The 15,268-nt window shown below is 38.8% G+C and overlaps 1 protein-coding gene across 1 annotated transcript; it reads left to right on the top strand.

Annotated features, from left to right (window-relative positions):
- Nucleotides 1-1,572: 1,572 nt before the first annotated feature.
- Nucleotides 1,573-14,296, top strand: TOMM40 (translocase of outer mitochondrial membrane 40). The gene is made up of 10 exons (XM_072425782.1): nucleotides 1,573-1,729; nucleotides 4,711-4,914; nucleotides 5,706-5,773; nucleotides 7,368-7,460; nucleotides 7,999-8,100; nucleotides 9,407-9,512; nucleotides 10,474-10,596; nucleotides 11,634-11,710; nucleotides 12,489-12,591; nucleotides 13,251-14,296. Exons 2-10 carry the CDS (start codon nucleotides 4,716-4,718, stop codon nucleotides 13,388-13,390), a joined length of 1,011 nt encoding a protein of 336 aa, XP_072281883.1. The 5' UTR covers nucleotides 1,573-1,729; nucleotides 4,711-4,715; the 3' UTR covers nucleotides 13,391-14,296.
- The last annotated feature ends 972 nt before the right edge of the window (nucleotides 14,297-15,268 follow it).

Genomic DNA, 15,268 nt, shown 5'->3' with positions numbered 1-15,268 from the left:
TTATATGAATATTTCTTTGTATTGGATTCAATACAGCTATTTTGAATTGAATCCAATACAAAATTATTTGAATTTCCCACCGATCCTCCCGCCTGCACCAACGCATGTACTGAAGTCACCATTAAACCCCGTAGATCTCGTCTCTGCACTTCGCGGCTGGAGATCGAGGAGGCGGGAACCAGCAGGACGCCGGGGGACAGCGACAGAACAAGGTAGGTGGTTTTTTTTTTTAGTTAAAAGCTACCCCATGTGTGACACGGGAATACCGCTTTTTGCAGGTGAAATCCACCTTGGGAATACCGCTAGGGGGGTTAAAGCAAAGAAGTGGAATATTCTTGAATGGCTAAGTCAGTCACCTGGTCTGAACCCAATTGAGCATGCATTTCACTTGTTGAAGACTAAACTTCGGACAGAAAGGCCCACAAACAAACACCAACTGAAAGCCGCTGCAGCAAAGGCCTGGCAGAGCATTAAAAAAGAGTAAACCCAGCATCTGGTGATGTCCATCAGTTCAAGACTACAGGCTGTCATTGCCAGCAAAGGGTTTTCCACCAAGTTTTAGAAATGAACATTTTATTTTCAGCTTTTTAATTTGTCCAATTACTTTTGAGCCCCTGAAATGAAGTGATTGTGTAAAAAAAAGGCTATAGTCTGCAGTTCAACTGCATCTCAACTATTTCATTTAAAATTAATTGTGATAATGTACAGAACCAAAATTAGGAAAAAGTTCTCTGTCCAAATATTTATGGACCTAAATGTAGTTTCAGCAACTACTATAGATTGCTTTAAGAAAAAGATGGATTATTTCTAGCACAGAATATAACTGGGTATTAAGGCTTTAAAGTAAAGATAACAGAGACTGCTGATCCAGGAAACATCCAATTGCCTCATGGAATCAGGAAGGAATAGTTTAAAGCAAATTGTACCAGGGGTTATTTGTGCCTTCCTCTGAACCATCTATGTCTATTGCGTTTCATATCTGGGATATGTTTATTTCATCAGTGGTTGAACTTGATAGACCTGTTTTTTTTTCAATCTGACTTAGTATGTAACTAACTTCCCCCAATGGAAGAGCTTTACTGGCCCCATGTCATTCCATCCACACAGCCTTAGGTTACTGGAGGCCATAGCACTGGCCAGGAATGAAGGAGGGTGTACAGGCTTCCACAGTGGTGGGTAAGTCTTCTTTTATGAGAAATGCCATTAGGAACCAGACAAAAGTACACTTTCAGCCCACCAGTAGCGTTTCTATACTCTGTGTGGATACCATCTTTACTGTCATGGCTGGATATACACAAGGGTACAACCTTCACTACACATCGTCAGTAGTTAACCCTGAACGTCATCACAAGTCGCCAAATCACGTCACTGTAACTATGACAACTAGTAGAAAAAATGGCGACCCGGCCTGAAAACGCGTGGAACTGTGGGGCAGCTCACATGACCTTGCACTACGACCTCGGTGCCGGCTTCAACCAATGAAAAACCAAGGTTGCCGAGATGGGGCCAATCACAAGACTATTGGCAGCAAGCTAGGCTGCACCGCAAGAAGCCGGCTGATTGACGGAACGAGCGAACCAATGAAGTCGGGGAAAGGAGGAGTGCTTGTGCTTTTCTATCAATAGCGAAGAAGAAGAGGCGTGGCTTAGGCTGCCAGCGGGTTCGGTTGCTCGTGTCGTGTGTGAGTGTATGTGAAAAAACCCGGAGAGCTCAGGAGAGGAGAGGAAAGGTGAGACTATGATGGGGGAGAAGGAGGGTGAAATAGCTAAGGAGTACCTGGGGCACGAGGGGGTAATGGAGTCCTAGGTAGGTTATAACCTGGCATACTGAGTATGAATGGGACATGCTAGGGAAGGTGAACATGCAGCACAGGGAGGAGACTGCACATTGCTGTGGAGGGGAACTCAAGAGCTGCATTTGGCCTGTCCTGTGACTCTGCTTATGGTGGCACAAGGTAGACTAATCCAGGGGCCCAGGGGGGAGGAGGGGCCTTCTATCAGCAAGCTGAATACACTGGCCTCATAGAGCTGTGATACCATACTGAGTGGAATTATTAATGCTCTGTGGTAGGACATACATAGTGACAACGCTTCCCACTGTGGATCTAATTATCACCCTAGAACACGAAGTGTATTGTTACTTTAAGAACTCCTCTTCCTCGCCCCATCTCTGTAACATAAAAGGGAGTTGTTTTGTTGTCCACAGAGAGCTGAGAAAAATGCTTAGACATTAAGCTTCACAACATTTCTTTGATGCATTTCTTTCCATTTTTTGTTAGACTGACTTTGTTGATCACGCGCTGCATAAAAATTCCCACCTAAATGTACATGTTCGCAATGAGGCTCAGCTGACCAAGGCAAGAACAAATATTGCTACCTGGCAGGATCAAGCACTATAGACAGGGTTCAGGAGGCATAAACACAAGGGGATACCATTGTGCAGGATTGTCTTCCTGATAGTGACACTGTCAAAATGTGCCCATTGTAGTCACTATTCATGTGACTAGGTTGTTAACCTATAACTGGAACCAACATATTACACAGCGTTGTACAAAGTCTATAGTCCTATTACTAGCCGTCCCTCAAAGGAGCTTACAATCTAATGTCCATACCATAGTCATATGTCATTAATACAGTCTAAGGTCAATTTTTGGGGAAGCCAATTAACCTAACTGCATGTTTTTGGAATGTGAGAAGAAACCAGAGTACCCAAGCAAGCATGGGATGAACCTGCAAACTCCATGTAGATAGTGTTCTGGCTGAGTCCTGGACCTGGGCCCTAGCGCTGCAAAGGCCATAGTGCTAACCACTGAACCACCATGTATTGATTTGAGAACAATGCTAATATTACTACAACAAAAAAGTATTGGAGGATTTTAATGATTGGGCATTCATATTTTTCCAAGAAGATCTCTTATTAAGGGAATTTACAGACATTTCAGAATATTGTTAGACACCCATGCAAAACAGGTCTGCTTATTGTACGTAATATTTTCTATATATAAGTGACTTATAAGGGCAGGGTTTTTCTATTTAGGGTGCAGCCATATTTGATCAGCACACAAGTAGGCTCTGCTTGAAGCTTTCTTTTTCTACAGAATGCTGGTACTTTCCTTCTCCTTTTGCATGCTTCTGTCATTGTCGGGTTAGTCTCATCGTTGGGGACACAGACAGCAACTTTCCCTTTTCAACCCTCCCAATAAAGGTCCAGTTCCCATTCATCTGTGCATTACATTCACATTGCTATCTGCATTGGCATCTATTGTAATTAATGGGCCAATTAACACACAGAACCGTTGTGTTTGCTGTGCTTTTGAAAGCGCAATGCCTGACTATGGTATTACTTTGCACCAGTAGGGTATATTTGGATGCTATTAACAATGAATGGCAATGCAGTGCACCAATGGTGTGGAATGTCGCGCGCTGTAGAAAAGCTTGCATTTTCACACGCAAGCATTTTTCATCATCTCAACTCACAAGTCCTCAAAGTCCTCTTATCACAGTTTGTCTGTGTTCCAGATATTTTGCAAACTTCTTTTACAAACTAAAAAAAAAGCACATATTGAATTAGATATAAAAGCTGCTTTAGCTGATCACTCCCTTAAAAGGGGTCGCTTGACTGTCACTGATGTGAAACATGTCAGGATTCCTGATTTGCATATTATTTCTGGGACAGAGATTTAAAGGATCAGCATGACAACCATGCAAGTTTAATCTGAAAAACGGAGGGCAGCAATGGTAGCTTTACATTAGGCACCTAAAACTTCAATCTCCTCAGTTGGTCTTATCAGTTACATAATGACCTCAAGAATGTCAGATCACTGCCACTGGAAACAATCTGTTTTTATGATCATTTCCAGTTACCCATGAATAAAGGAGCACTGTACACACAGCGTCATTCTGCGCTATAGGGAGAGAGATAAGAATGCGCAAGCGGAACCCCACTTTACTTTCTTCCAATGAAATACACAAAGATGATTTCCATTCGGACATTTGTTATTCTGCCGTCGCTGGGGACTGCTATAAATGTGTCAGATATTTACCCAAGATATTTACCCGAGATCAGGCTTCATTTCAGGCAACAATTATCTGGCGTGTGTTCATACCCTTAGGAGCGTGGAGGGAAATGTTCAATTTTCCCTATAATTCACAGAGAGTACAGAATTTTTCTCATCCTAATCTTTATAAAACATTATTCTGTCAGTAGTAGCTTTTCACCTTGATAAATTTATGGTTGGGGTGACTATACAGCAGTTCAGAGAACAAGTGGATATATCCTAACATGGACCTGTCTATGGCTGTCCTAATGAAGGAAAGACATATTTACCTGTGGTTCTGATTATCTGGTTACATATGCTGTAATGTCAATATTCTCAGGTTTTGGGAATGCCAGTTTTTCTGATGTTTTGTTGTGGCAGCCTGGGTATTCTCATTCCCTCCTGCTATAAAATCTTACCAACTCTCACATATATAAGAATGAAGTATCACTGCATAAAAGAGAGGTGGATCCATGGAGAAACGTGCCATTTTTTACATCATACAATAGCATTGCTAGATGGTAGCTTATATTTTCTGAATTTAGCACAGTTGCAGCGTTCCCTGGATATTATAGGCCATATTCTTATTTGTTTTAGTTGTTTAATTACCATGTTGCGCCAAACTCTGCTTTATTGTTGCATTAATCCTTTAATTCTCTGCTTTGTTTTCACAGAAATCATGGGGAATGTTTTGGCTGCCAGCTCTCCCTCTCCCCCTCCTGCAGGGTCCCCACCAGGCCCTGGTTTAGTATCTGTGCCTCCTGGGTTCACAATGCCCCCTGTCTCTGGCCTGGGCCAGGTTGCAGAAAAGAAAGAAACTCAGGAAGAGCGGTTACCTAATCCTGGCACTTTTGAGGAGTGTCACCGCAAGTGCAAAGGTGAGAAATTGACTCTGAAGTCAGTCATAGAAGTATTTAAAAATTTCTATTATCTTATGCAATTTTGCTGTTTCTCACACCAAAAAAGTATGAGATTAGAAAATCCAAACAGCTTTTTGGAAAAAAAAGTTCCATTTTGGCATCTTATTTGTATTATGCCTCAGTGTCCTAGTGTCCTGTTTTCTAATCAATGTAATCATTTGTAGCAATGTAATAGTGTCTTCAGTGTAATGTAATAATTTAGACTTGGTGCACATTAGAAGTAACTAAAACTGGCATTTACCTTTCATGAGCACCTACTGGTGACTGTTAGGTGCCTGGGAGTGGTAGCAGGAGGTAACTGCTGGGCTTTTCCTGACATTTACAAGTGTCTGCAAAAGCCTAGCAAAATAGTGTTTTTTTATTGAATCCTTATGAAAAAAACCTATCAAAAGCTTGCACAGCAGTGACAAGCAGTTTCAATTCAAGTCTGTGGGGATAGCTGGGGTGGCAAAGTGCCTTTGCAAAGTGTCTTACTGCCTGAAAAAAAAAAAAAAACTGAACCGTTGCTCCAATGTTAACCATTTTTTGCAGGATGGTTTAGGTAGTAAATCAACTTGCAGAAAATGCTATTGTGATGGCTGCATGTAAAAGATAAAAGCAAACTTTCATTGAGAGCCTATAGCTCATCAGTTCTTGTGAAGTCCCTTTAAGTGTAATTAGAATATACCATAAATCATGTCTCTGCCTAATGTGTTTGTCAGATTACTAACCTCAGTTTAATTTCCTTTTGTTTTGCCTTTTTCAAATAGAATTATTCCCCATGCAAATGGAAGGCGTTAAGCTTACTGTAAATAAGGGTTTGAGCAACTATTTCCAGGTAAGCCTTGTTAATATGTCATTTTAACAAGTGATCGTTTGGCTTTTTTATCTGCTGGTTAAATGGTCCACCAGTCCCTTGTATGCTTAGAGTTATGCAGCAATTTTGTGCATCATCACACACCACAGTCCCAGAATGTGTTTTTAAAAAAGCCTAAACTGAGAGACTATGGAGGCTGTCTGTGCAGGGCTCTTTCAGCAATAATGCTAGTTACCTCTGGTGGCCATGATTTTAGTACTTTGAGGCATTACCTGAGAGAGGAATGGAGAAACCCAGCTATGAGGAGAGATTAGCTGAACTAAATCTATTCTCCCTTGAGAAGAGACGTTTAAGGGGGATATGATCACCCTGTATAAATTTATAAAAGGTCCATATGGAGCAGAGGTTGGCCACACAGACCACTAAATTCATCATTTTTAGTCCTGTGGACCATTAATATGAATTAAAAAAAAATCTATTTGTTAAGTAATGATCTCCCCAATAGTGCCTGACGAGGACTGTGGAGGCTCTGATTCATTGATAGCTCATGATTAAGTGAGGTATTACTATTGTTACTATTATCATTAGTTGCATTATCTTTGGTATTACTAAAGTAAAATATTTTTTTCCTTTTTCTAACTCATTGTGGGTTTATTTCATTGTAATCTAAGACCAAACAAGAAATTATAGTTAAAGTCAAACTATTTGATTAAATATAGCAGTTAAGAAAATACACAGTTAGGGTCATACTTACATAAAAGAACATCTGAGAAATAAACAAATAAAATAAAATTTGGATGAGAATCGGTATTTGCGGAGCGGGGTGACTGTTGTAATGGTGGAAACAATACTGAAATGTACAGCTCGGCAACAGTCGCCTTATACAACTGAAGAATACGCTGACGTCAGGCTGCGCCTCCTTGTTTTTCTGTCTCTAGTACAATTTGTGAATTTAGTGCAATATAAAGTCAAAAACTGTCATTCAGAATATAAGAATTTATTGGAATATTATTTTTGTTTTATTATTAATAAAACATTAAACTTGCTAATAATGTCAAATTTTTTTCTGTGGACCGCCACAATTTTTCCAAAACCAATCACTAGTTGCTGATAGAGAACTCTCTTCCCAACTATTCACTTAACAGTGACCGTTGATCCAGGGAACATCCGATTGCCTCATGGAATATGGAAGGATTTTTTTTCCCCCTGTTGGAGCAAATTTTACCAGATTTTTTTTTGCCTTCCTCTAGATCAACTATGGACATAAAATAAACTAAATAGATCATGTGCAGTCCAGTCATAATACCTTCAACAGGATGGGAACTAAAGATAAACTGATCCATTCTTGTTGAAAAATCCTTTTAACTTTTTAAGTTAAGGAGATGGTTGAATGACACTGTGAGTTAGTTGACTTGTGTGTAGTCAGCATGTTGTTAATGTAAGCAACACCTTTGCACACGACCCTGGCTGAAGTCTTGCATAGAAGCACTGACAATAATACAGTTACAGTGTTTACTTTATGGCTCAGAAATGTATTTATCTGGGGTTTCTTTTTAACAAAATGGCTAGAACTCTTACCATGTCAGTTTGTCTCATTTCTTTTTTTGTCTCTCAGGTAAATCATACGATTGCACTCAGTACCCTCGGTGATTCAAATTATCATTTTGGAGCCACATATGTTGGAACAAAACAACTGAGCCCGACAGAGGTGAGAATATTAACTATGTTTAGCAGGCACTACAAAGTGGAATCTAATTCTAACTACTGTTCCAGCTTAGTAAAAAAAAAAGGCTGCGTACACATGTTCAATAATTGTCATGAAATCTTGAAAGATCCTTTCCAACGACAAAAGAATTAACAATGCATGACCAAGCTTTGTACATACAGCACTTTTCTGCTCTATATAGGAGGGAAAAAGGCGGAGCCGCACCCCACTACGTTCTCTCCCTTTCACTTCCATTATGATTGTTCGTTGTCTGTGGATCCGCCAGGATGGCTCCATGAACGATCAGCACTGTACACACACCAGATTCTTGTCCGATATTAGGCCTGAGGGGATTATCGGACCAGAATCATCTGATGTATGTACGTAGCCTATGCCTCCTCTCTAGTAGGCTCATAGTGTGATAAGAGATTTGGCAAAACATAACTTTGCTAAGCAAATACAGAAGATGTATTTTTTAGAGAACTGTACCAGTTTTAAATGACTGGGTACTCGCTCATGCTCCTGTGTTTTGTTTTCCCAGGCATTTCCTGTTTTAGTCGGAGACATGGATAACAATGGCAGCTTGAACGCACAAGTAATCCATCAACTCGCTCAGTGTGTCCGATCAAAAATTGCAATTCAGGTAGGATAATCACACACTTAAATACACCTATACATTAGTTAAACACAAGAAGCTATATTGTTATGCCTTACATCACTGTACTTGGTTCCTTATTTGGAGGTTTTGTCGGGTATTAGACTTACAGGTTCATTTATAATAGAGAGTTGATTTTGTACTGCTCTGCTCATCAAACCGTACCTTTTTTTTCCCCCAAGCTCACTTTTATTTATTATTGCTCTTTTGTGAAAACTGACACATGTAAAAAAGCACATCAGTATGCTTTATATTCTTATGGTTGCAATTTAAAGCCATACTTCCATTGATTAGTCTTGCTGTTTAGTCTGGGTATTTACAGATTTTGGCTTTAAGACTATAAGGTAGAGCAGTATAGCTTAAGAAAACCCCTGGTGTTGGTGATTCTATTAACTGTGTTTCACAAATGTATATTGTGCTCCTTTAGCTTTGGGACTTCAAAGCTGGTATAGTGCAACAAAGTGAATGTATTTTTATTAATAATATTTAGTGTTTATAGGGCGCCAACATATTATGCATTACTTTACAAAGCCCATTGTCATATCACTAATTGTCCCTCAAAGGGGCTCACAATCAAACGATTGGCCAATTTTTGAGAGAAACCAATGAACCTATTTGCATGTTTTTTGGAATGTGTGAGGAAACCTACACAAACTTGGGGAGAACATACAAATTCCATGCATATAGTGTCCTGGCTGAGATTCAAACCTGTGACCTAGCACGGCAAAGGCCAGAGTGCTAGCTACTGAGTCAGCCATGCTTGCCCAGTTTGATCACCAATTGCTTGAATTGAGTTTCTCTCGGCTGCAAGGGCTTCTCTCTCTCCTGCTGTTATGTATGTACCCGGTGAGTCCTCATGCTTTGTAATGTAAAATACATTCATGGAAATAAAATAGTAAGAGTTAGAGGCTTGCTAATGACTACTGGTTTTGATTATTTGTTTATGTGCACTTAAAAAAGTAAACCAATTCCAATTCTTCGGCAGTAATTCCTATTAATATGTCCGCTAAACACAACAGAAACAATTGTACCTCCCAACTATTATGCTACATATGTGCAACTCTAATTCCAAACAAATTCTCTTTGTGAAATCTTATTTTGAGTAGTTATTTGTAAAATATGTTCTATGTGAAGAGATGTATTTACTTATTTGCTTTAATTTTTTCCTAAAATAGCATAATCATTTTGCCGGCCAATGATCACAAATCACATAGAAATGCTTGTATTGGAGAACAGAACATACTATCACCACTTCATTCTTTCATTTCCTGCAATCTATATTTTTTTTTCCTAGACCCAGCAGTCTAAGTTTGTGAATTGGCAGATAGACACAGAATACAGAGGACAGGACTTCACAGCTGCCGTTACATTAGGCAACCCAGATTTATTAGCAGGATCAGGTAAGGAAAAAATCCGAGTGGACATTGTTAATCAAAGATTGTGTTCAATCATCCAAGTGTTAAAGCGTAATCTTAGCCAAACCAAAAAGTTTTATTTATATTTTGTTAAAAAATGTATTTATTACTCCTTCATACCAAATATGCATATTTAAAATTGATAGAGCAGTAAATCATCTGGCAAACCACCCCAATATCCTGTCAGTGGATAGACTAATTGTTAGAAATCACTTGTTGCCAGAGACACAAGCATGATTTAATGGTTAAATGTTATCAGTAAACACAAGAATATTCATCAAGAAAATTTTCAAACACAAGATAACATTACTTCTGCATGTCATATATTCAAATGAATTGTTTTAAAAAGTAAGTATTCACTCTTTCTCATACCTTACCTTGGGGCATAATTGAAATAGGTTGCATGCTAATGACAGATCACCATGTCTTTGTTTTGCTTTTTTTTTTTTAAAAAAGAAAATCATTACTTTCATAACACTAGATTTTAAAAGGCAATTTAGGTTTTGTTCTGTGATGATCAGTGCTCTTATTGCAAATACATGAATATTCTATTTTGGTGATCAGAAGCTCAGTTCATTTTATGCAGTAACCGTTTGCCAAATTTATAGGCAGTGTGTGCTGCTGATTTGCTTTAATTATGGTTGCATATACTATTTTTAAGAGATGGTGATCAGTATGTTTAAAACATACACCACTGATCTACATTGTGCAGTCAAACTGATTACTAGATAGTAGTCATCACCAGTTAATTTATTAAAGTCACTATAATGTCAGGAGATTGCTACTTAAAAAAAAAAAAGGCAAACTTATTGGTTACCAAAACATAACTGCACTTTTAAGATGATCCAATAGTTAACTGCTTTATGACTAAATTGTGTTATGATGCTATTCGCTGTGTTTCGGCAGTGTATTTGTGTATGTGTAAGTAAATATGTTTTGTCTCTAGGTATTGTGGTTGCACACTATCTGCAGAGTATCACACCCAATCTGGCACTGGGAGGAGAACTGGTCTATCACCGGCGCCCTGGTGAAGAGGGGACAGTGATATCTTTAGCAGGAAGATATACAGGTAATATTCCTATACACTCATTTATAATTAGATGTTCTCTGTGAAAAACAGTGTGATAGCCAGAGGTATGTCAATGAATAAAAATATTAAATTATTATTATTATTAAATTCCTTAATGCATCAGAAATATCTGAGTGGGATTGCCTTTCCCAGGAGCCAGTCACTAGATGCTGTAGCAAACAGCCGTGAAAAGACCAAGGGCATATTTAGATTGTCTTTATATCACAAATCGCTAACTCTTGTGGACCTTTTTAATAATTTTAACCTGATGGAGTATATTAGATAAACACAAACTAGAATAAAAAATATGTATTTATGTGATTAGTTCTTGCTAAACTCTTTTGGAAGCTTAAAATGGCCACACATTTTGTAATTTAGTTTAGTCTTTTATATACATTAAATGAGTAGGTCCAGAGGAAATGAGTAGCAGATGAAATTTTAACCATTGCATTGATACTCATTCATAATTCAGCATGCAAGTTAAATGCAGGGAATTGACTAAGGAAGCTGCAGACATTTAGGTTTTTAATAGAGGGATAACCCTCGCAGGTGAAGCCCTGACTCTGACCAATAGTTTTAAAGCACTAGGCTCTCTCTGGCGGCTCCTATACCCAGGACAGTGCAGTGGGAAAGGGTTGTATATAGATGCTGTCGTTGGGCAGGAACTATACCCATCTTAACCAACCAATTTAAGGCTGTCTGAACACAGTTACATTCCCTTTGGCTATGTCCATTGTGACCTACCATCACAGCTCTGTTCTGTGACAAGTGCTTGGAGAAAACCTTGCTGGCAGATAAGTATAGGAACAGCTTATATTGGCAAATTGAATGATAAAAGGTAGTGGTGGGGGAGTGTGTACAATTGAAAAAAAATATCCAATGATGTCTTCTGAATGTAATTTCCCAATGGAGAACACTGGTTATTTGCCATATGAATATACATAGAAACTAGTAATATGTGTGGCAGGGTTTGCCTTAATAGTTTGTTTTACTTGATTTTGTGTTGCTTTAATAATTTTTTTTTTTTTTTTTTATAGCTCCAAATTGGACAGCAACGCTAACTCTGGGACAAGCTGGAGCACATGCAACATATTACCATAAAGCTAATGATCAGGTAATTTTTGATTTAGTATGCTTTAAATGTATCTGAATGTTGCATGAGTATGATCTCTGCTTATTATTCAAAGGTTCAGTGTTCTTATGTGAGCGTGGTAGTAAAAACATTTTCTCTCTTTAGAGTGTATGAAATACATTTGTGTAATACATTCATATTTTCACTTGTTTTATTCATTTAAAGACTTCAAGTCTCTGAACATACATGTTGAATTACATGTTGATCTGCCTAATGTGCATTTGGTTCTGAAGTCTTTTGTGGGCTAACAAAAAACAGCTGGGTTGTGTCAACAACTTTGTAAACCATTCAAACCCACATAAGCATTGAAATTTCACAGGGGCCACTATTACCTTTTAATGATTTGGTATTTCTGTTATGTTTTGACTGTTACACTAAACTAGATTGTAAGGTAAAAATTGATATAGAGGGTATTTTTGGCAAAAAGTGATTAAAAGGTAGCAGTGAAAAGGTAAAAGCATGCACAAGAGCCTGACCCAAGCTGCAGTGATCATTTACATACTTGCAACTTGGTATAAAGGCGTTATCAAATCAGCAGTTACACAATTTAAGCTTGGATGTTTTATAACATAACTTTAAATAATGACTTCTACACCTTTATTCACTACATTTGCACAAGAACTAATGGTCAAAGGTTCAGACAGTGACAATTTTAGTGATAGGTTTGTGAAAAGTAAACTTGTCCTGTTCTGACACTGGTGATTCATGTACCTAGTTACTGAGCAGTGTTTCTCATTAACATTTTGTTTAATTCTTTTAGCTTCAAGTAGGAGTGGAGTTTGAAGCTAGCACCCGGATGCAGGACACAAGTGTCTCCTTTGGTTACCAGCTTGACCTCCCCAAAGCCAACCTACTGTTTAAAGGTATGGAGAGTTTTACACGGTTTACAGGTTCCCCATAGATTCTGACAAATATGTGGTGATGTTGCCAGAGAAATCAAATTTCATACAACTTCTTGTGATGAGAGTAAAAACCTTGTTGTACTGCCCCACTATTAAGGGCAATATTGCCACTCTCCTGCAGGCTGGGAAGATTTCAGTCATCACCTCACCACACGTAGTCCTGTTTTCTGGATTGCTAATCCGGATTTATTTATTTCCCAAAACAAAGAATATAAGGAGTTTTTTTTAAATGAGTTTAAAAATGAACTTCATAGATAATTTTAGGCGTCTCATTGGCTGTAAAAATCCACCTGCAAAAAGGAATATTGACTTTCATTTTCGATATCCTATGCCAGACAATATTTTGTATTTTTCTTTTTGGCCAGCAGGTGGGGCTGGCTTTTTAGATTTCCATTGTCTTTTTTTTTTCTACCTTTAAAAACATGCAGGGAGCTAGAAAATATAGGAGAAATTGGTACATTTGAGTTGATATGGTTCAATCCTGTGTGTGTATAAAGGTTGTTGGTAGTTCACTTTCCTTTACGGAACCCTGTTTACCATTTTCTTTATTTTCCCCTTGTTTGTGATCATTCTTCTTTAACCTTTTTGTCCCTTGCTAAATTTATTTCTCTTTTCGGCAGGCTCAGTTGACAGTAATTGGATAGTTGGGGCAACTTTAGAAAAGAAACTTCCACCACTTCCTCTCACGCTAGCCATGGGAGCCTTCCTCAACCACAAGAAGAACAAATTCCAGTGCGGCTTTGGCTTGACCATCGGTTAACATCAGCTTCTGTGAACGGCTTGTGGTCTCCCATCCTCACCTAGACATGTGGCCTCATCCTCTGCATTTCTGACTGCCTCTTCCCAATTTCTTAACTCTCCCTTCCACCCCAAAACTCCTGCCAGGCACATTTTTTTATAAACTTTATTTTATCATTGGGGTCAGAGGCAGTGGAGGAATTTACTGATATTTAATGTAGGTACCTTTTAGCAGAGGGGAATCCATCTTGTCCCTTGTTATGTGTCTTTTCTTGCAAGGGACCTCGTGGTTGATAAGATCCGAAGAAAGAATTAGGCTTGTCAGTGGCAACCTGTGAAATCTGATTTCCATTTGTAGTGGGGAATAGTTATATAATTTGCTATTGGTTGCATTGTAGCCAGTTCTCTCTTCAGAGTTATTGGATTACGAGGTCAGCAGTGGTTTGAGTGAGTTTTCTTTCTGTGTGTCTCTGTATTAAGAGCTATTCCACCATTATTTTATTTGTTCCTTCTAAGCCATTTATGCAGTCTTCTAAACAACTCCATGGTATGAATGTGACTTGCCTTTCTCTGAGTGTGACGCCACAGTTGACTGGCTGATATTCATCTTGTCTGTCTGATCTTGTTCTGTTCTTCTCTACCTTATGACTTCTGGGGTATGGAGGTGTCATGTCTAGGATGAGGGTCTGTCATGGGACCTGCCTGAGCCCTGTGTCCTCTTGGGCCTTGTGCTGCTGTTGGAGGAGGGAGGAGGCTTCAGTCCTGCTGTCTCCTGAACCCCCTCTGTAGGAGCTTGGATGTAAATCATGTTTATAAGTTATAAAGAGAAAAACGACACTGATCTTTTACACAAAACAGATGTGGAGCCCAGAGCGAAGTCATGACCGGGCATGTACAGCACCAATAAAATGACTTCTGCAACGGGAAATTTTTTGTCATTGTGTTTTTTTTCCCTCAATCACTTATCATGATGTCTAGCCTTTGATTGGAGTAATACTTATTACGGCCTAATAAGATCACATCATCTCTATATTTCTACCTATAGCATGTGAAGGTAATTACTGCCATAAGGTCTGTTTACAACCAGAGCGCAAGCTACACTACATGAACATTAGATTATAATTTTACAACTTTTTAGGGCCTTGGCCACCTGCTGGCAAGAGACAGGCTTACTATGCAGAGAAAATGCTTGGTTACATCTGTGCACCTATCACTTGGCAGATGGGAGATGTTTACACCATCTTTGTCTGTGGAGGAGCGAGCGGTTGGACATAAAAGAGCATTTCCCTGCTCTACATGACAATCAAGGATAATTGGTGTTTACACAGCTATGTAATACAAGTATCTACCTGAGTAGATAGAGCTACTAAGTGTTCATTGGTACTTTATTATATTTATTGGTAAATAGGAGTTGCAAATGACAGACAGTGACAGGAGGAGGAGAGGACCCTGCCCAGAAGAGCTTACAATCTAAGAGCTGGGGGAAGAATAACACAACTGGAGGGTTAATATGAAATGGTGGTGAGTAGTAACGGATAGTAGGAGCAAGCCGAGTAGGATGAGGAAGACCAGATCGTCTGGGCAGCCCTAGAAAAGTTTTGGAGCACTGTATGTGACAAGGTTATGAGTGAGGAAGTCTAAGTAGACTGTAAATCCGCCTTTAGCTTTACCAACAATTGAGCTGTAAGAGGGCCTGCAAAGCACATCCATTTAATTTACAAAAATGTAAATGGCAAATCTGTAATCAAATTGTAATGTATGAAGCCAAATCCTGGCTTTCTGCACTTAAGTGTAGGCTTAGACAAGATCAGATCATTACCGATCATCCAAAACATTAAAACCTTCTTTTTATTGTGTAGATCCCCCTTGTACTATCAAAAACAATCTGACACTACTATGC

The sequence above is a fragment of the Pyxicephalus adspersus genome, chromosome 11 (genome assembly GCF_032062135.1).
Source record: "Pyxicephalus adspersus chromosome 11, UCB_Pads_2.0, whole genome shotgun sequence".
NCBI lineage: Eukaryota > Metazoa > Chordata > Amphibia > Anura > Pyxicephalidae > Pyxicephalus > Pyxicephalus adspersus.
Note: the sequence above shows the minus strand (reverse complement) of the source record. Positions and strands in the feature narration are given on the sequence as shown.